Consider the following 21,949-nt stretch of genomic DNA (forward strand, 5'->3'; position numbering starts at 1 on the left):
AACCACTTTTTACCATCTGAAACCAGCATCAAAGCTTATCACACAAAACGTAAGTATACTCTGAATAATTACCCTGGGATAATGGAGAGGACCCCTTTTTTTTTAATGCGTGGGCAGGCAACACAGGCTATTATTGTCATTTTTGATTCCGGGGCCATTTTCACTAATCTTTATCAGAACAATGTCAGAAGTCAATTTATTTCCTCACCAGTGCAGAAGCCTTAAAATTAAACAAAACCTGTCAAAGTCGAGAATTCAGAGCACGGGGACAATAAATCACTGCAATTACCGTTCATCTCAAAACCTCTAAAACAACTCATTTTCAGGTTTTCCAAATTCAGAAAGCTCATTTGCATGGAGTCTTGGCAAAGGGAGGCGAGGTTGGCGGATTTCAGCAGGTTCTTATGTCTGGACTCTGGGAAATGTTAAATTCACATGTTTATTTCAAGTACGGAGCCGCGGAGCAGCTGCGAATCTGTGTTATCTTCAGAGAAAGTAAAAATTCAAATGATTGAATCCATGGGTGGTAAGTAAATCAGTGTGTACCAGGGTAAAACTGATGCTCGACAAGCTGTGGCTGCTCTTGTGTGAGAATAAGAAATGTTCATTTACTGGAACCAAGAGCTTCTATCAAAGATCCTGAACGGAAGAACCATAAAGCTTTCTGCTGTGACAATAGCCGTCAGTGTGCTGGAGGAAAAGTAGCTCAAGTATGTCCTCAAATTTAAAGTGACTAGATGCTCCAGGGAATTTATACAGTTTAGCCCGGGAACCCAAAAAACTTGGTGACTTCTGTATCAAACTTAGTACTTGGCCTGCAGGGAGAGCGAAATTGCTAAGAACCACGATTCTGCCACCTAAAATAACAAGTCATAGATATGATATCTGCCCTTTTTTTTTTTTTAATATATATATTTTCCTTAAGCCATTCCAAAGCCACTGCTTTACCCACCCTCATTCCCTTGACTGGGGCTCTTTTAACTGTCTGTTTCCAGCTCTCTCAATAGAGTTTTTCTTCGATTGAGAGACCTTGGATGGTTCTGATTAAGTCGAGCCGACACTGTAGAATATTAAGCATGCCTCTGGAGGGGAGTCATTCGATTCCAAAGGGATACCTCCTTCCCATAGAATCTATGCAATCAATTTTTCATTAGCGCAAAAGTGTTTATCTGCCTTTAACATGCCCCTGACTCGAGCTGGATAGGGGTTGTGGGTGGTCGATCCATGCTATGCGCTTGTTAATTAAAGTTTATTTAATTGAAGAAGTACCGCAGCATTAATTAAGAAGGAATCCTCCACCCACCCAGGTGGGTAAACACCCCCAACTTTTGGACTGCATCAAGGCTAGCCTCGCAGGATCTGCTATTGACAGGCCTGAGATATCTTGCTGAGTGAGAGGATTGTGTCTCGCATTTGAGAGAGAGCTTTAACTGAATAGCCAATTACTTCTCGTTAAAAGGACAAAAACAGAGAAAATAATCGGAGACACAAAAGAAAAAAAAACGTGTTCACCAAAGCAATCATTCTTTCTTGTTTGGGCGCTGACCAAACAGACTGCATGCTGCTTCAAAAGGTCTGCACACACATCTATCATCTCAAAAGTAGCATCCAGTCTCCTTATGCTTTAATCGTCAGCCCGGAGAAATTCATTGGACAGAAACAAACCGCAACTTCTGCTTTTAATTGTTCCACCTGGTTTAGACAATGTTTTTCTCTCATGGAGAATGAGTGTATTCTGTGGGGAAACGGTGCATAGATCACCTGAATCTCAGACACTGATAACAGATGGGAGGGGCCGGCCTCTGAACTAACATGTCATTAACCTGTGTCGACAGACAACCACTCTGAATACAAAGCTGGTAGTAAATGAAGGGGGCCTGCTGGGAGCAGAGGGGGATACACAAGTGTCTCTGCATTTTTGATAAAGGCCCTGGACAAATCTCCTTTTTTGAAACAACACAGATTTTTTGCTTTGTTCTTTTTGAAAAAAAAAAAAGGAAGAACATATGTTGGGTTACAGCAGAATAACATGTGGAGTAAAAGCTTTGTTGTGAACATATCCTCTATTTCGAACCAACACATTCTTACAAGTGTTGATTGCAAAAACTTTAAGGGTGTGATCACACCAACAGTTTGATTTATTTAGGCAGAAAACATAATGAAGCTCATGCATTTATATGTTCATCCAGGTTCAAACCGCCAAACTACAAGCAGATCAAAATGTGTTATCATTGTCACAGGGATTTTGCAAGTTACTTCCTTAACAGATGTCGGGTCGTCTTGTTACTCAGTTTAAGCAAGAGAGCGGAGTTTGCTAATTTGTCTTCTTCTTGCTTAAGTAAGTAAGAAAAACAGAAAATGCATGAACTGGATGTGACCAGCAGCCTCAGACTGATGTTTGCCATCAGTCCTGTGTTTTGTGTAACAACATCCCCAAGCATGAGTGAATGGTGGCTATCAGGTGTCAACATCTGTCTCCTCATCCCTCTGAGAGCTTTTTTCTTTTCTTTTTTTTTCTTTTTTTTTTGTTTCCTGTAGTTGGTTCAGATTACTTCCCTTCTCCTCCTTGGAAAATGAAATGAGACCTTTACAGGCATCCTGCTGTGTTTGTGTTGTGTCAACAGACATTTAATGTTGCTGCTCTCATGCGGATCCATGAATCAAATTCTACAACGTCTTAAATGTGCTCCGTGTGAAAACATCAACGCCAACGTAAAAAATACTGTGTCGTCGCAGTGGCTTTCTTGTCTTAGTGAAAATATATAATTGTCTCTTCCAACTGCGCCCCATTACACCAAAGTAAAACTTTACTGGATGTGATATAGGAGACGTGTAACCTCATAGCTCATAAAACACAGCGCTGACGGTAGTGGAACATACAGTCCATAGATCAGTCAGGCTCCCATTCATCATCTTTGGTGCATACCCACACCATGAATCAGTAGGACATCACAAATTAATAATTTTGTTTCCTTCATGTGAACCTATGGGGAAATGCTGAACAAAAAAAACACTTATTTGACTGTATAAATCAGACAATTTCACTTTCAAATTGTGACAAACCAATTTAGAAAAACAAATTGTTCTCTAATGTTTGCTGAAAGACAAATAGAGATGATGAATTACCTCAAATTGCAATATTATTTGGCAAACCATTAAAGATTAAACTATTCATCACAAAAGGCACTCTTCTTTATCAAGTTGTACTTGTATTATAAAGTTAAAATAGTTACAGTGTCATAATAAGACACCTACGTGTAGATGCGCTGCATTGCATGAGACACGTAATCTATTTCAAACTACAGTGTTAATACATCTGCTGTTGGAGAAAGCTGGCAACTGCACTGTTTGTGTATGCTTTTATGTGTGTGTGTGTGTGTGTGTGTATGTGTGTGTGTGTGTGTGCCCACAGGAAGGAAGGACAGGAAGTTTATTTGGCATGAAAACAGAAGAAAAAGGACGCTTGTAAGATAAACTCAAACTTCATCCACTGGAACAGTAAAACAGACATTATAGAATGAGTCATGTAAACGCTGTGCTTATAGCATGAATGAATAGATGAATATAGGAATGAATGAATGAATCAAACAAATACCTAAATGTTTGCAGCTCTCAGTTGCTAAATATCCTCTCAATTTTGTTTTTCGTTTTTTTCAAATCTGATTAATTAAACTGGTGAATCAATTAGTCAGTTGAAAGATAAATAAGCTGAAACATTTCTGAGTCAAAACATCTATTCCAAGCTTCTTTAAATGTAAGTAAATTTTGTAGTTCTTTGTTGTGTGCGACTGGTAATTTAATAAACAATATAAACAAGAGGTATGAAGATGTCCCTGAGCTTTAGGGGGAGTATGTTGGGCATTTTCATTTCATTAAACAAATTCTTAATTGAAAAAAAAACCAAAAACAAGACAAACGCTTAAGATCAATTGATAATGAAAATGATTGTTAGTTGCCGCCCACACAGTAACAGTAGCAGTAACAGTAACAGTAGCAGTAACAGTAGCAGTAGCAGTGTTGTTGGTGGTGATGAAGAGGAAAGTGACGTGTGATCTGACCTATGGAGCAGTCGGCTCCTGTCCAGTTGGCCTCACAGATGCAGGTTCCCGAGTCGGTGTTGAAGGTGCCGTGACTGGAGCACTGCTCTGGACAAGTGCTCTTCAGGATCTCGCAGCTGATCCCGCCCCAGCCCGGGTTACAGTGGCAGTCGCCGTGGTGACAGGTTCCGTGACCGGAGCACTCGGGGTCTACACAGTCCACTGAGGAGGACACACACAGCGAGGATGACACAGTTTACCACTTCTAGACAGGACATCAAACCTACTTATTTACTGGAGCCACTCTAGCTCTGGTACCAGCCAAAAGAAAAAAAAGGAAAAAAAATTCAGCTTTAGAGTGGAAGTGCTTCAGTGGCAGATGATGGTTGGTGAGCTGCAGCTGAAATGGTTGCAGTGTTCAGTGGAGGCTGCTAGTAATTTTCTACCCTATGTTCAACTACCTCCTCTACTCTACATTATAGGGTACTTCCAATATACTGAAAGCATAATTATGCTCTATTATAGGCACTAGGAAAAGGAGCACAATTAGTGTCTAGACAGATATAATTAATTACTATTAACAATTTGCAGATCAACCTGCTGATCTAGGTTAATAATTGGCAATTATGACCAACATAATCAACCCATTACTAACAAGGGATAATTTGCAGCAGCATCATTGTGTTTCCCCGGGAGCCGATAGCTGTGTTCATTTCCATATCTGCCAGGACACCAATATTGATTATTTACCTGAACCAATTAATCACGTCGGCGCCTTTACATACAAGCCCTGAACCACAAATTCAGTGTCCCCTTGTCCATCTTTCCCTCCCAAATGGCTCCACTTCAAAGAAAAGTGCCATATATTCATTTAGTGAACTCGATATCTTTTTACATGTGAGATCAATGACCTGCACATGTAAATCTGAGCTGATAATTGCCTTTTGTCTGCATGGGGATCAATACAGTTAAATGCAGTGAAGTGAATGGGGAGGTGAAAGGGGCGGTTGACAAAGAAAGAAGAAGCAGCGGTTCTCTCTCAATAAAGCGAGGAAGAGATGCCATTGACGGATCGATTTAAACAGGTGTCTTCAGCTGTGGAGCATACCAATAAGGTGACTGTATCAACGGGCGCTGCACAATCTGTTCCAGTTTGTACCCTAATGTGGTCTAAACACTAAGAGGGAGTTCATTTACACATGGTATCAATAACAACATCCAAAGCATTATCTGCTTGGCGGAGTTGAAAACGCCGATTGTTTCGCCAATGGACTGTGTCGATTCCCTCCGAGCTCCACGCAGGAGCATGTTGCGTGTAGCTGCTTGAAAGTAGACGCTGAGATAAAAAAAAAAAAAAGGAGCTACTTCTTTTTTTTGTCTTTTACCTTGTTCACAGTTGGTTCCTTTGTGGCCAGAGTTGCACACACAGTTGCCCGCCAGGCAGTGTCCGTGTCCCCCGCACTGAGGGTCGATACATTGGGAGGCGGGAACGTCACACTCGGTGCCCTTCCAGCCGCTGTAGCACTGGCAGCGCCCCCTGGTGTACTGGCCGTTCCCGCTGCACAGGACCGGGCAGGCGGCTGAGGAAAGACGACAAGTTGAAGGAGGTTTTCAAGGAGATACAGTATACTGTGGCATTACTATTTTACAACCTGATCTTCAGTCATGTATCTTGAATAACCTACCTAATAGAAACCTTTTTGTAAAAAAAAAAAAAAAAGGTATTGCAAATAATGCAGCTTTTATCAATTTTAAACAGAATAATTCAATACTGTAGTACTATAAACTTATATTTTCTCATTAGACTTGGAGGTGAAGATTCTTTTGATACCGTCCTCCCACCCGTTCACTATGGGTTCTTCTCTAAAACCTCTTTTCACTCTTTCACTCTAAGCACGTAGACAGCTTTGGTTCACTTTGACCAGTCGTTTATATTCACTCCAATATAATGGAGATGAGGACTTTCTGAAAGGTACTTCTTTTCTATTCCTCAGAGCAGTACCTCCTGTTACCTTGAACAACAACAAAAAACTCAACAAGGCTTTACTTTCAGACATTTTTTTGTTGTTTTTGTTGCCTTCAATGAAAAATAGCAGGTTAAGTGTGCGGATAAATTAGAATACTAAAATAGACAAAGTGTCTCATTTATACTGTTTTTTAAAGGGTGATATAAATAAACAAAGTTACAAAAATGTGATAACAATCCAGGACATCTGCCAATATTTTCCAAGGCCAATCAGCAACTCCAGGTCCCAACTCATCTACAATAAGGTAACACTAGTTGATATACAGAGTTTATACTGTTTGTTGTAAGTGTTATAGCTTTTTTTAATTAAACCGGATTCATTTAGTTACTCATTTTTTATCCAATGATTTAATGAACATAAACAAAATCCCACTCATCCTTAAGAAATCTCAGAACAAGGGCAAAGGGAGAATAAAAAGAAAAAAAAAAGAAGAAGAACATTTCTAAAGTTTGAAACCATATGTCAAATGAAAAGAAAAAAAAGTAATGTGTGCAGTACCTCTGGAACAGTATGGCCCTATGAATCCCGGGAAGCAGTGGCACGATCCTGCGACACACTCTCCGTTCCCGTAACAGTTGTGTGTGCACTCCATGACAGAGTCTGTGGGTACAGCAGTCAAGTGCAAGTCAGACTATTAAAAACCCATCACAATGTCAAATTACAGAAAACCTGAATTTCTTCCTTAATAGAACATTTGAGGACTGTACAATTTGAGAAATACTGGCAGATGACTACAATACCACCTTTTCTTTTTTACCCCCTTCCTGCTTCTCTAAGGATCCTCATCTGCAGAACTTGCATCAGGCATGGCATACATTTACAGCTATTTGTCCATGTCCCACTAAGGTCTAAGCCTCCATAACATGTATGCTGCTGCCCGGCTGTTCCCGACTAAGCCATGTTAAGTAAAAGCCACACAGGCATTTTAAATTAGACCAAATAATTCAATTTCCTTGACACATTTCCTTTCCCCCTGTCTCCTCTGCTGTCCCAGCCCCCATCTCCACCCCCAACCCCCTTGAATGACTGATCATGCCCACACAAGACATGCAATCTCCTGAGTGTTTACAGCTCAAATCCTCTCTGAGTTGAAGTTAATCTGACATATCCTACAGACAGATCTTGTGTTCATTCAACAGACCATTGCTCATAAAGGGCACCCCCAAAAGACTGGGGGCCCTCATTTTGATCGGCGTTAAGAGGGCAAACTTTTTTTTTTTTTTTTTTGTTATTGCTCCAGCTTGTATTGGATGTTCTCTGAGCCAATGTCGGACCCGAGCAATTTTGACCCCACACATCGATACCTTCATATTTGTAGGACCGGATCAATACAAGTCCCCCGAAGGAAATAGAAAAGGAAAAACGTTAACTCAACCTTGGTGTTTCTCCTACCTCAAAACCCAGAAGGAAATTTCACAGACTTCAGAACACTGAAGAGGTTGTTAGGCAGGAAGGATCAATGCTGTGTATGGTCTTGTATTATAGTGTTGAGCACAATAATCCAGTACACTCCAATGAAAACCAAGATCTGCCTCCAAGGAGGTTCAAAGTTTCAAAAGCTCTGCCTGTTTGTGTAGCAGCCCAAAAAAAAAAGTAAATCTTCCACCAACCTTCCTGTTTGTTTGCTCAGGCGCAGCTGTTTAAGGAAATTAAAATCTTTCAAACGTGTCATTACACATCATCCCCAATCACACAAACCAGACACTGCAGCAGCTGTTTGACCTCCTCCTTACCCTGGATGATGGTGTTGTAGGACACTGCCTCCAGGCTCCGTCCATCATTATAAAACGCCAGGTGCCACACCCCCGAGTCCAGGTACTGGATGAATCCGGCTTGATGGACAGCGACCGGATGATCCAGACGGGACCTTGACTCAGGTTCGCTGGGACTCCGATGCTCTTTAGCGATAAGCCGGCTGCCATCCAATAGCTCCACAAAGTCATACTGCAAAACAACACCAAGAGCAGATTTAGGCAGATGCAGACGACATTATTTTGACGTCAGTGTAATTAAATCAGGCAGTAAAAAGACAAGAGAGTTCAAAAAGTTTTTCTTTTTCTCGTCTGGATGCTTTGTATGCAGCCTCTATAATGATTTTCCAAACAGTCTGAAAGGAATTCTTCTCAGTTGTAATTCAAGAGGCAGGTTTGTGTATACACCGCAAATATTCTAGTATAATAAGTGTTGATTTTTCTGTGACAGTTATTTGGGGTTGATAGATGTTGTTTGGAGAGTTTTTTTTTTTTTTTTTTTGCTACACTGATAGAACTGATATAGCTCTCGGGCAAATGCTCAAAAGTTTTCCAAAAATATATTGTTAACTGGGATGGGAGTACACTTAAGGGCCTCTGGCAATGCGTTTATCATGATCTGTTAAATTAACATTGATAGATACTTGTAATTCAGGGTTATCTGGTGTTAGTCTACCTGCACAAAATACAAATAAACAGATCAACCGTGTAAAAAAATACACTCTCCAATCACATGCGTACACATTTTTTTTTTCCTATTTTCTTACAAGTTGAATAAATCAACACTGCACATGGTGGAGCTTCTGGGGAAAGGTTTTTCTTATATTTTCCGTCCTTCAAATGTTTATATTTAATATATATATGGACCATGAAAAACGCATACTGGGGGAATTCTGGAAAATTGAGGTGATGTGAATTGATTATACAAAATCTATGATTTAATTCACAGCAAATGATTGATGGTAATGTTGACGTAAAATACTGTTACTGTTAAATAGAATAAACTATACATTGCATGCCAGGCTTGTATTCCTTTTGATATATGCTGGGAGGGCAGCATAATGTCCCTCTATATAATTCAATTTTAAAAAAAACAAAAAACAAACATTGATTAACGGGGTAAACAAGGAGTAACGACTCAGTCCTGCCAAGAGAAATAGGTAAAGCGGAACATCTGCTCTCACTGCACCTGCTCAACACCTGAACCTCATTCTGACTGAGGCTGTAGGGGACAGAGCAGTGCAGCAGAAAACACTGTAACACATACCATGAATCCCCCGAACAAACTATAGAGGAGCACAGCAGATGCAGACAGATCCCCTGGCTAGCGTTTGTTAGCTACACAGTTGTACTGAGCATATAGTGAAGACTCTGGCTGGGAAAGAGTCTGTGAGCTGCTTAGGAGTGTGATGCATACAGATTGGCACTGGTAGCTGGCTTTTTAGAAGAGCCTGGATTTAAATCCAATGGTGAGGCTGTTTTCAAAGAGCTTTGATGAAATGTTCACACACTGATTTCTCGTTTTAACATAGTGGAGATGTGTCTTCATTTAAATTTTGGACTATTGAGTCATTAAATTAGTAATTTTATGTCAATTTAGAAAACATTTTTAAAAAATATATACATATTTGCAATATTTTTAGAAAGATGAAGCAATTACATTTAGTTTCCTGCTTCAGGAGGAGATATATGCTCAGCGTTTTCAGGGTGCTCTCATGACAAGAACGACTCTAAACATGTTTCCAATGACAACAACTGCAGTGAGAGAAGAGGGTAAAGGGAAAAGTCTATTTTTGTTCTTCAAATAGAGAAAGGGAAAAAAATACAGAAATATATATTTTTTTTAAAACATTTTTTTATATCCATATAGGAAATATTGTAATGAACCCTGTTAATCAGTCGTAAAACCACCAAGAGTGATTATAAAATCAAATCAAAATCTCTCTTGTTCAGAATTTTTTAATATATCAACACTGAATTAAACTTTTTTTTTTACCTAAATCCCATTCTACCTGAAAATCTGTGGTTTTATGGCCACACATGAAGCATCACAACTTATTGACCTGATTTCTTGCAGTAGCAGTCGATCTTTTCAGCAAAACAAATAAAATAAAAAATAAATAGGTAAAATAAAATAAACACTGCAAGATACCTGCCCAACCAGCACCAGACAGCAGACGAGCAATTAACCAACTAACTGTTAACGTCTTGCTGCCATGGATTTACATTCATAATGCAATGCAAGTGGTGGTTTTAAATGGTTACAGTTGGCATATATTTGCGAAAAGGTCAGTGGTGTATGAATACTGTTATTTTCTCATCAAGGTTTCTGCCCCCTGTATCAATTGAAGGAGCTCTAGCCGCAAAGAAACACAATAGATATTAATAGATATAGAAATTGTTGTGACAGAATGAGACACAAAAACACACAAAAAAAGCGTTAAAATTGGATTTCTTTCTGTGGAATGTGACAAACGTGGTCCCAGGCAATCCTTCGGTTGACTTGCAAACAACAGGAAAGAGTGCATTAAGGGAGGGGAAAGTAGAGTCAACACTGTGATTTAAACCCCTTTGAGTCAGGCAGGGGGCAGGGGAGGGATATTAACCTGGCGGAAGTTGACTTCTTTGTGTTGCTGGCTTCAGGGGGAAGTAATAAAACAGTTCTTCCCACAAGCCCTGAACCTCTTGGCCAAGTGCATACATCTCGATTAGCTGGTGTGAAAGCCCCCCACCCTACCCCAACTCATCTCAATCCAACAATACCGTCGAATAACAGGCAAGAGACCAAGCGTGGAGAGACTGCCAGATGCCCCACGGACAGAGGAGGAACACTCACAGCCTGTAAATTCCTTAGATAGATTGAATGAAATTAGTCGGATACTTGATAACAACTGAGAACAAATTCCTGAGGAAAAAAAAAATGCAAAAGTTAGCTTTTTCTAACTTGTTTGGTTTCTATCAGCGCAGACAGACTTTCAATAGCAGATGGAGGAAGTCTATATTTGAGAGAGGTGGAGAGGCTGTTGTCTTGTCTTCCAAGCTGTGAATAAGACGAACAGTCAATATCCCTCATTGAGGTATTTCATGCTCAGTTAAGTAAATGCATTGATTTGTGCCGCCAGAACCTGAACAGAATGTAATTTAGAGGTGGCCACAATGGACAGAGTGTCCAGCATTGACAAGCTTGAGTGTCTGTGCAACAATTGCCGGAGACATAAAGGTAGTGTCTTGTTAATTAGTACCCTTTGGTCTTTGATTTTGTTGGGCTTCCTTTTTCACCTTGAAAGTGCAATCCACCTCACTTGTTGTCACTTGCATCGGACTTTCACCCATCAAAGAGTGGCCCTCACTGTCTACACTTGAGTGAAGCCCATCTTTACAAAGAGAGAATGTCAAGAAGGTGAAGCTAAGAGCTTTTGCAGTCAAGTGTGGTGGAAAATAGCCATTGTCTGAGTGCCTCCATCACCATCACCACACGTCGGACATTCGGATCCCCCAGAAATGTCGTTCAAGTGACACATCAGACATTTTGGAAACACTTCAGTTTGCAAATGGCCGACATTTAGTTGAAGGGAAACGACGTACGTGCCCACACAGAGAGGTAAATCGACACTGAGGGGGAGAAAACTGAACTTAGACTAGAGCCCAATTCTTTTGGTACATGCTAGGAATTTAAAAGAAGAGAGTTTCAAAAGGGCAGATAAAGAATCCCATTAAAGGATGCAGTATCTTTTTAAAACTTTATTTTGCCATTTTAATTCTGCTTGGACACACGTCCTTTGACACACAGTGAAATGGCCTCTACCGCCTTAAAGCTGCAATCATTAATGTCTTATATAAACATTTGACCACATGGCTATGTTTTATATGATCATAGTTATAAACTGAGTGATGAAGAGATGAGCCCACAGATAATAATAATAATAATAATAATTATTATTAACTCTTCAAATGCCCCCAAATCTATGGAGCATTTTACCTCCTCTTAGGTTTTGGTTTCACAGCCTGCAGCTTTACTGTCAGGGAAACTGTTTTTGTGTGCGTTTGTGTATTTTCCTGCTACAACTGATAACATGGTTGAATTTAGCATCTAAAGAGACAGATATTTATTGGACTTACAAATAACACCACCAGCATCACATCTTCATAAGGTGATAAATATATCTGTGCTATGCTTACTGCTTTTTAGTGTCACCAAGTAACCAAAGAAATGAATTAAAAAAAAACAAATGCATGTTTAATGAAACCACATTTAAATCCTTCTTCATATGATGTAATTTCAGTTAAATAGAGCTTTTTGGGCTGAGACATAATGCAGGTAGAAATCATATACACCCATGTGGAGTGTTGGTTACAGACAAAAGCTATTAAATCTGACAACAGGGGGTGGAATTAACAAGAAAATAGTGACTACTTTTAATGCTTAGATTTTATGGTACATTTTAAACTCTCCAGTGCTTCTAAACAACTGCAACAGTGGTACGATTAAATTTACCAGATAACTGGCTCAATGCCATTCCATTATCTCTGCAAATATGTGTTTTTACTAAAGTAATAAAGCCATTTAACTGGTGTAGTTACTAATAGAGTATATAGCTGCATTTCTGGTTCACTCATTTTGGCTAATGTGATAAACAAGACTATTGTATTCCTATTCCTAACTCACCAAACTTTGCACAAAGGTCCAGTCCCATGCCAGATTACCTCAGCTATAAACTCAAGCCAATAATCCTGATGGTGGCGCTACAGCAAGCGTCTAAAGTTCAAAACTTTGAAAATTCATAACAAATCAACCATACGTGCTACAGCTTCACAACTTTCATCAAACTGTAGCCTCAATATTGAAGAAACATTTGTACATTAAACCTGTTAAAAATATGAAGTCCATCACTCTGTTTTTTTTTCAAAAGCTTTAAAACTTCTTAAACCTATCTCCTCCCACAATCTTTCCTCAATTGACACCAAACTTGCTACAGAGCATCTTCAGACTGTCCTACACAAAACTTGTTTCTCAGATTTTTGATTTATCAAAAATTGAGCCTACAGTGCATCAAAATGTTTGAGTGTAAATGCTACTGTAAACATATACCTGCAAATTCTTGCTAAATAAATTTTCAGCGTTCATGAAAAAAATGGACAACATTTTGGAGTCATGGTAGATGATGTTTGGAAAATTTCAGAATCGTATCTCAAAAACTGAATTTTTCATAGCATTTTGAATTTTTCTCTCATGTGAACAATTGGAGTCAATGCAAGAATGGTATATTTAAACATCAGTTATTCACTTCGGGAGCAAATCAATCATTGTTAAAAACAAATAACCAACATCTCAATGTTGTCTAGATGCAATATCTGTATTTTCAGATTTTTGTCTTGATGACGGATTTTTATTCATTTATTTATTTATTTTATAGTGGTTTGAAATCTGCCTTTACATGCATAGGCAGCTGCTATCATGTAAGTTAATTTGTTAAGCCTCACATGAACTGTCATTAGCCAATTAAGTGAGATAGAAGATGGACTTAGGTGTCAGAGGTTGTGAGTTCAAGCCTCAACTGATGCAAAATGAACATTATAATGTCAACTGTCTTGTCTTCCTATTGTCCTGTTTGTTTGAACTCCCTAAATTTGCCAAAAATTCAGCAACTATATATTTTTTCTTATTACATTCTTACAGGATACATATTTAAAAAGATTTTTTGAAAAAGCCTTTACCTGAGTGTGAGATGGAGCGAGACCCTTTCGTCCGTAGACTCCGATCAGCGCGTTCTTCTGTACCGAGATGTTGAACTTGATGAAACGTGGTTGGTCCATGTTGAGCTGAGAGCGCCAGAACACCCCAGGTGGGACGCCCTGACCCACCCTCTTCCCTATATCGACCTGCCCGGTATTGATGGAGTTGTTCTCCTGATGGAGCACGCTAGTCCTTCCTGGAAGACAGATAAGCAGCCCCATCTTGATTACGTAAGTTCTTAGAGAACCAAAACAATAAAGTTCAGGTGTTATGGTGCAAATCAGTCATCACAGAGCCTTTTTGTGGCATTAGCTAAAACATTCACACTCAAATCTGAAACACAATCTCTGTCTTATTTGTAAGTCTTTGATCTGTGGATATCAGTAAATGCTGCATTCTATCTTTTCCTTTGCAGTACAATCTTTTTTTTTTTCTTTCCTTGAGTCAAGCAGAGACCTAACAATAAGATAGTCATATTTTTTCCAAATGAGCAGTGGCCAGGCAAGACAGGATTAAAAGTAATGGTTCCCTGTGGTCCATGATGCACTGCTCACGGGGAAAAAAATGACCAGATATAATTGGTTTTTTATAAGACTCAAACAGGCCACATCTCCCATCTTTTTCTCTGGTCGTGGTGACTCATAGAGCAGGGCTTCATATCAGATAAGGCCTAAATGGAATCTGTCAGATGTACTGTGCTACCTTGCCAGAGCAATAACAGCAAATCAAAACAATTTGGCGAATGATGTGCTTAAAGTGTGTCCTTACAGCACAAAAGATGGAGGGATGGCTGCTCTTAATATGACTCATGCTCACATGAAAAACTGTAGCCCGCAAGGTGTTATTACATGAACAGATTTCATTGTTAAGAAGAAAAATCTGTAAAGTGTTTTGCAGTCACTGGCGTCCAGAGCTCTGCTGTAGAAGGAGCGCAGCTGTGCTCCTTAATTTACTGCCGCAATGACTTTTAACTTGTTAGCTGGATGGCGCAGACTCGTCCTGCAACATAATAACAACTCAACCTTTGCTTCTCCGTCTTGTAAGAAGTATTTCACCGTGTGGCCATGTTTATACTGTGTATCTGCTTGTGCCAGGCCTCCATTATTTACATGCCTCCGTGTAATGTGTGTAATGAGGCCATTGCCTGTCGCTTTAGTTTCAGTCAAAGTGAAGACTGGAAGCCAAGTTTACCTCTGGGGAGAATAATAGCCAGCTATTGATTGCCTTTAAACAGTCCAAAACCTGCCTCCTGCTATCTTAATTAGCAGTACTTATGAGGATTTAAATCTAGCCGAGTTTAAACAATTGAGCTTTTGCCTGGCCTACTCAACTCAATTAATGCTTTTCGTGGCCATGCATTCTAAATACCGCAGTGTGCTTAAAGATTAATTTGGTGGCTTTTGCTGTAAAGGTGAACTCGGACGGCCTGACTGCTTGTTGTTGAATACGCAATGGTCTTAAAATTATGATTAGGCAGTACAAAGCTGTCTGGAATCAGCCAATTGATATTCAGGAGGTGAAAGATCTCAGTAGCTCCAAAGGCTGACTGAGCATCGAGCATTGAAACTTTCACCCTGTCATTCAAGACGCCAAATGATTTCTCATTCGCAGTCGTCATTTGAACCTGTATTTAATTGAATTAATTTGTATGTTGATGCTTTGAAGATAATTTAACCTTTTTTTTTGTTTGGTTTAAGTTTGCATTTCATTGCCAAAAGCAGTATTTACATATAATCAGCCCCATTCTCCCCTTTTCTGACAGCCTGAGGGTTATTTGCACATTTTAAGCCTTTGTCTACATTAGTAAGACCAATAGTCAATATTCTGCTTTTTGCTTTTAAGCTGTTGGGTTTATTACTTTTTATTTTAGAATAGTAATATTAACCCAGATTGGAAAATATCTATTCAAGAATCAATGCCAAAAACCTTGACCAAACGAAGGGAAAGCCAACCAAAGAATAAACACATTAATCTGGAGCATTCATGGGTGAAGATTCATTTAGATGTTGAGTAGTGATTAAATCAGATATGAGTTTTTGATTTCCTCACCATCGGCAGCCAGAGCTGTCACTATGCTCGGCTGAGTGGGCCCTGTCTTCCCAACTCCTCCGTTTTCAAAAGCCGGCTGGTTGTCCAACTCTTGGAGCTGCCAATTGAGGCCGAAAAGGTGCATCGCTGTGAAATACACAAAAAAGCTGCGTGGGCTTGTTGAAAGGGATAAACAAATAAGCAAATAGCCGCACAAAAACAATCAAGCCACTTAAGCTCAAAAGACCCGTGGGAGAGCAAGATGGACAGATCCGATGTAGTATAATAAAAAAAAAAAAGCTGTTTAACTTCCAACATTTCACTTCAGATTTTGTTATTTTGCAGCCACTGTGCCATGGGTGGCTTCTGCGTAAACACAGCACTGATAGAGGCCAGCCAAAGTCACTTCAATCAATACTTAGGAACCCTGTTGCTCTAGCATGTTTCCTTGGGGAGTGCTGTTCATTAACGTGCCGCACAAACAGCAACTGTATCAAAGAGAGCAGCAGGCAGAATTTCTATTTTGACACAAAGCGTTCACTTCAGACGAGCAGACGAGATGCGCCGAACAAGCCTTAAACTCTCCAAGTCTAATACAAAGCAGGAAGGACACAGATACACAGCTCCATGTGTGTGCAAAAAAAAGAGAAAAAGAAAGAATAAAAAAATACAGGAGAAAGAGACAGAAAAAGTGTGAAACTTAAGAAAGTGTAAGGCAGTGTATTGAGACAGACAGTCGCAGCAGGGGAAGGAAGTGAGAGGGTAGGTTGTTGCAACACTCCTCTAGTTCTCTTACATAACTAAACTGTGTGCAGCTTTCATTCAGCAAACCTGCTTTATTGTCACAGTATTGGATCCAATCAAACTGTGTTCTTGTTGTTTTGGGAAACTGAGGTGCTTCTGTGAGCGCAGCAAGAGGGCCAATCTCCTTCAAAGTCGCCAGCCAGGGAACATGCTGAGGAAGCATCTTGATTTCCGACCATTTGATCTGCGGGAGAAACTTTTCTCTAACACCCGTTGCTCGCTGGGAAGATGGATATTGACTGCAGCAAATAACTTGAGAGGTGTATGTGGAGCGGTGAAGAATATTAAATGTGAAGGGGGCCAAAAGGAAGATGGAAAACGAGAGCGGACAGTGCACGAGTCAGGACTTTGTTAAGGAAGTGCGGTGCGTGTTTTTGTTTAAGGACGGTGGATGATGAAGATATTTGGCATCAGTTTAGTGGCAGCGCTGTCCTTGGTGGATCGAATAAACAGGCACTTCATGGCCTTGAATTCCAATTAAATAATGCAGGTGTAACATTGAGTGACAATGTTTGGCTACCCGCTCCGCTCAGCCAGCATCACCCTCGGCATCAGAATCAATTTTCTTTCCTGGTGAAGCAAACCAGCAACATCACCAGCAGCAGAAATGAATGCTGACTGATCCATCAATATTTTTGACAAGTCTGTCTTTTCTAAACACCCTGAACTGACTCATCTAACAGAGCCTTTAAATGTGAAAACCTGCAAGATCTGTGCACCTTTGGCTCTTTTAGCTTTCAATTATTTTCTGCATCAATGTATGACAATGTATTGATACGACAGTAAAAAAAAAAAAAAAAAAACCTTCTGGATCTTTGTCCAGCTTCACCAGGTACCGACACGTCTCAATTGAGATGTACAGCCAGACTAAACTAAGCAAATTTACAGAGAATCAGACGCACCTCTTGGAATATTCTCTTTCGTCCTCCAACACTGAAGCACATGGTACGCCCCGGCCTTGTTAAAATGTAAAACTCCTGTTTTTTTAAATACCAACTTCAAACAGTCCACAAACGGCACACTGTGGTAAAATACCTCCAGTTCTTTAGACTCACATGTTGGTGGCAAAAGCCTCCAGAGTCCCGAGAAAACACTGTGTGCTGAGCTGGAGCTTTAATAGCGAGGATCAACCGAGGACATCGAGCATGAACCCCAAGTGAAACATCCTCCCCACGGGCGAAAAAAAAGAGAAAAAGTGACACCTACTCAATACTGACAGCATGAAATTAAAGCATGTTAAAGTATCACTTAAAGAATAAAAGGTGGAATCGTCTTTCACCCAACAAAACCTGCATTTAGAAAATTAGCATTAAGGATTTTAGAAAATTTACCTAATTTAATGTTAAGAGCTGAAATCTGTCTCTGAGCTGACTGGCAGAAGACACAACGCAGAGCTTTATCAAGGGAGACATGAAGTGACAGACGGTGCACTCGCACACAAGGGGCTTGTTGTCTCACAGCATACAAGCAACAAGCTTTTTTTTTTAATGGTAACATTTAACAGGTCCTCCTTTAAGCATGCTAACGCTGACAAAGCTTTAAGCCGGTGATTGTGCCGGATGAAAACTCAGGGGATCATCAGTCATTAAAATGTGTCCTCTGGAGACTCTGAATATCTCTGGTATATTTTACTGCATTTTATCCAGTAAACTGTGGGCAGCAGTGCGGCTCTTGTGAATCTGACACACGGCAGAGAACCTTCCCCACTTCACTGCACTTAGTACACCGGCTCATCAACAAATTGCTTTGAGGTGAATAGCCCTCAATTTATGAATTTGCATAAGTTATTCCTGCAGCCTCGGCCAGTTCAATTAATATTTATGGACCATGAGCAGTTCTCGTCTTTGGGCTAAGATGCTTAAAAAAGCTAGCCTCCAATCTCTGATGTTAACATTTACCACCACTGACCATGAACGGGCGGTTGATTTTGAAAAGTTAACAAAGTGTTTGTTTGAGCTGTGACATCCTCGTGGTATGTATAGCGTGGAGAGGCATGGAGCCTTCTGCCTGAACTAATCCCCCATAAATTGGTGGTGTTGTTACCTGGAAAACACTGTGCTAATAACGGTTCTTCATAGGAATGATAACAATTATTCAGCTAAGCTAACTAGGGCATTGGAAACATAAATGGGTAGAAGGAGAAGAAAGATCTCCTGTTAAAATATGCAGATGACACTATTCTAATGGCCACCGTCACCACAAATAATTAGTCCATTTACCAAAGAGAGAGGTGGCCCATCTGGAGTCCCTATGTGCCAAATACAACTTGGAACTGTGCAGCTTCAAAATTATCGAGATAAACATTGTTTTATGTTGAAAACTGCCAGCACATCTCTACAGAAACTTCCCTCCGGGGACTCCTAGAAATAAGCTGCAGAGCTGAGAGCATGGCTAAGATGTGCCTGGTCTGTAGGATGCTATCTGCAACAAATCCAATAACGGCGTCTCCACCACAATGCTGACCGAGACACGCTTGGTTCATCTGGTCCTTATAGACTAAAGGACCAACCCCTCAGCTCCTCACAAAACACAGAGCTCATCGTTGCCGAGTGGAGCCACCTGTATCATCCACTCCTCTCTGGTGACTGGCGGGGTCTGTATTCACATCACCACCGAGCTCAGCGTGTCAACAATTCATGAGAATCACTTTAATCAACAGGACTTGACTGAAAAACACATCAATAACCCAAAAGTCATTTTCTCTGTGTCGGATATATTTATGGATATAAGGTGTCAGAAAGATGTATTTCATCCTAAATTAGAAATCTGAATAATGACACAGAAAAACAGATAATTCATGCTTCATTTAAAGTACGTTTTTAATTAAGACATTCCTTATATCTATCTGACATTTAGAGGCAAATGTCAGACAAAAGAGGTCTGTCACTGTCTACTTTGAAACATTTTGATCTGAGGACATTGGTGCCATTTAGTTTTGTGTGGTGCAGCTCAATTTAAACTGATTTGCCAAAGATTCGCATGCTATTTCTGCTATTCACAGGATCAGAGCTGGACCCGGTCCTGATTGGCCTCTCCTCTATCTGAACAATCGCTGAACTCCTTCCAATCAGGCAGTTTGCAGAAGTGGAAGCTGGAAAGCCTACACCTCAGCAGGTTTGCCTCATTTGAATTACAGGAGCTGCTGCTGTCGTTCAGACACGGTCCAGTTGTGTGACTGCTACGCATGCTATTCTTTATATTTATTAGATAAAAGAAAAAAAAAAAGATTTTCTTGAATAAAATATCAGGAGGTACATTTGTCTTCTGCTGCTACAGAACGAAACAAAAATAGAGTTGTTTGTGCGGTAAACCTGGAGTGCTATACCATTTTTTGGTGCTGGTCTGCTTGTATTTGTCTTCGAGTTTGTCTTGGTGCTAATGGGATTGTGCGAGTTGACAGTGGGAAAGTATTAAAGTATGAGTGCGCATTGTAGCATTGCACCTGGCAGGTAAATTGGTGGTGAATGAAAGAGAGAGGAGGTGGTGGAAACACACTCCTGAGGGAAGTGGTGGAGGGCTGCATCTGTTTAACACACACATATACTGTACGCATGCACATGCATGCTCATGCACGCTCATGCACGCTCATGCACACCTACATTCACTTACACAGCAAGAGCGAGAGAGCTTAAGCAACAGGACGCACCCTGGAGTCAGGCCAAAAATACAATTCGCAAACATCCGACAGGTCTACAATTAAACAAGTTGGTGATTGTTGGGATGAAAATGTTGTAAATGAATCCAATCTGCTAGAACTGTAGTGACAACAGCTGAACAAATGACTTGTTTCTGCTTGTTTTCCCTGCGTAAACCCCCAGCATATCTGTCATGAGCAGGAGCACAAATAAAAATAGCAACTGATTCCTGCACACAGAGGAGCACTTAAGTTATAAAGTGTATGTATATATATCCATACTAATTTTATGATATGAGATCATGAGCGACAACAAGCAACAAAACAGTTAAGTCAATAAAGGCTATGTGAATGTTGATACTGATACTGATACAGCGCGTTTATGACCTCTCCTCCAAGAGAGAGCACTCCCCTCTCTAGTCACCAATAAAACACTGGTTATAGGATCTTCCCAACAACGCCATATTTCTCCTTATACAACTGTGTCACATTTCCCCTGCCTCCAAGCTGCATGAATACTTATATACCCGCTCGGGGAGAAAGGTTCAGTGTAAAGATTAAGGGCTTGGATGACAAGGGAGGGCATAAGGAGAGATGAATCTGTAACGGGTTTATTGCTGTGGTCAAGAATCTAAAGGTTAGCAAGAAGTCAGCTTTGACACACGCTGTAAAAAATGTTCGAAAGCTCTCTCATAGGAAATAATGCCCGGAGGAGGGGGCGGGGGAGGATGAGCATTAGTTTATCTTCTTGACTGAGATAAAAGCGTTTCCTGTTTGACAGTACGGGCAAGTTTCAGTTCAAGTACAACAAAGGCTGTGTGTGGACCAAGGTCTCCTTTAAAGTTCAAGTGCTCCAGACGGTTTCCTTTGTTACGAGTTCAGCTCCTAAACTTGTGTTTCATTTTGACGTTGCCATCTGTGCTGGCCATTTGAACTTCCCCTGCCTGTGTTTTAACAGGAGCCCCCCCCCCCAAGGACGCACATTGGCTGTCATTCTGTGAACTGTGATCAGAAGTGTGGGGATGATGCACAGCCGCTGTCAAAGGGGAAGCAGAAAGGAATGCCTTGTTGGAAACTGTACCGGGGCCATGTCTGCATATCTGACTGAGAGCTTAGTCAGACAGACGCTACTGAATCATATCGGGACATCTGCAATTTCTGCAAAAAGGAGGAGGCAGTGAAATAGAAATACTCCTGGTGGAGATCAAGCTTCATACAGCAGATTAAGAGGTATGCTGGCTCCATTCACTCCCGGCAGCTTGTCTGTCATTTGTTCTGTGTGACCGAATGACATGTCTAAAGACTGTCTAATGCCACAGCAGATAATGGAGTCGTGTTGTCTCTGACTAGAAATTAAAGAAATAGGTTGCTTCTGGCAGAGAAACTACTGGTTTTCATGTACTGGGCTGACAGCTTGTGCCGCACCTCCATGTTAGGCAATAACCGGTAAGTATTGGGTGCCGATATTTATGTCAAAGCCTGAGTGTACAGTATAGTTAATTTTGTCAGGCTAAGGTGGTTGATTTCAAACTAACGGTAATAAAATGGCTTTAGAAAATAAGAACTCCTTATACCAGGTTCAGATTGCGAGATTGTGCAGAGATTGTGAAGCGCGCCCCCTCAAACTCACAGGAGAAATTCCGGTCTAAATACATTTCATTCAGTACACATGTTCAAGCTTAGAATATCTGGTAATGTGAGCAATTTACAGACTGAGATTTCACAACCTGAACGTCCTCCAGATACAATCACAGACACTACATGTGCCTTTGAACTGATAAGTTCTATGTGTTTTCACATGTACAGATGAAGATGTTGGGGAGGACGTGCCGGTAAAAGCTACAAAGCAGTAGATTAGAGGGAAAACCCTGGTGTTTGTTGATGATTGAGAGGTAAATAAAGAAAAAAGAAGAGAAAAAAGAACTGAGCTGTGG

General features: G+C 40.4%; 1 protein-coding gene across 4 annotated transcripts in view; it reads right to left on the reverse strand.

The window, feature by feature from the left end:
- LOC146979331 (teneurin-3) overlaps positions 1-21,949 on the reverse strand; it is a 138,056-nt gene that overhangs the window by 46,520 nt on the left and 69,587 nt on the right. For all 4 annotated transcript variants that reach the window (XM_085789072.1, XM_085789071.1, XM_085789070.1 and 1 more), the window contains exons 6-11: positions 15,599-15,724; positions 13,531-13,745; positions 7,798-8,008; positions 6,563-6,664; positions 5,423-5,617; positions 4,059-4,259 (exon numbers count right to left, since the gene is read on the reverse strand). In XM_085789072.1, coding sequence (XP_085645198.1) covers positions 4,059-4,259; positions 5,423-5,617; positions 6,563-6,664; positions 7,798-8,008; positions 13,531-13,745; positions 15,599-15,724 — 1,050 coding nt within the window. The remainder of the gene's footprint in view (positions 1-4,058; positions 4,260-5,422; positions 5,618-6,562; positions 6,665-7,797; positions 8,009-13,530; positions 13,746-15,598; positions 15,725-21,949) is intronic.

Source organism: Trachurus japonicus, chromosome 10, assembly GCF_045865225.1.
Source record: "Trachurus japonicus isolate A0001 chromosome 10, Traja_1.0".
Lineage (NCBI taxonomy): Eukaryota > Metazoa > Chordata > Actinopteri > Carangiformes > Carangidae > Trachurus > Trachurus japonicus.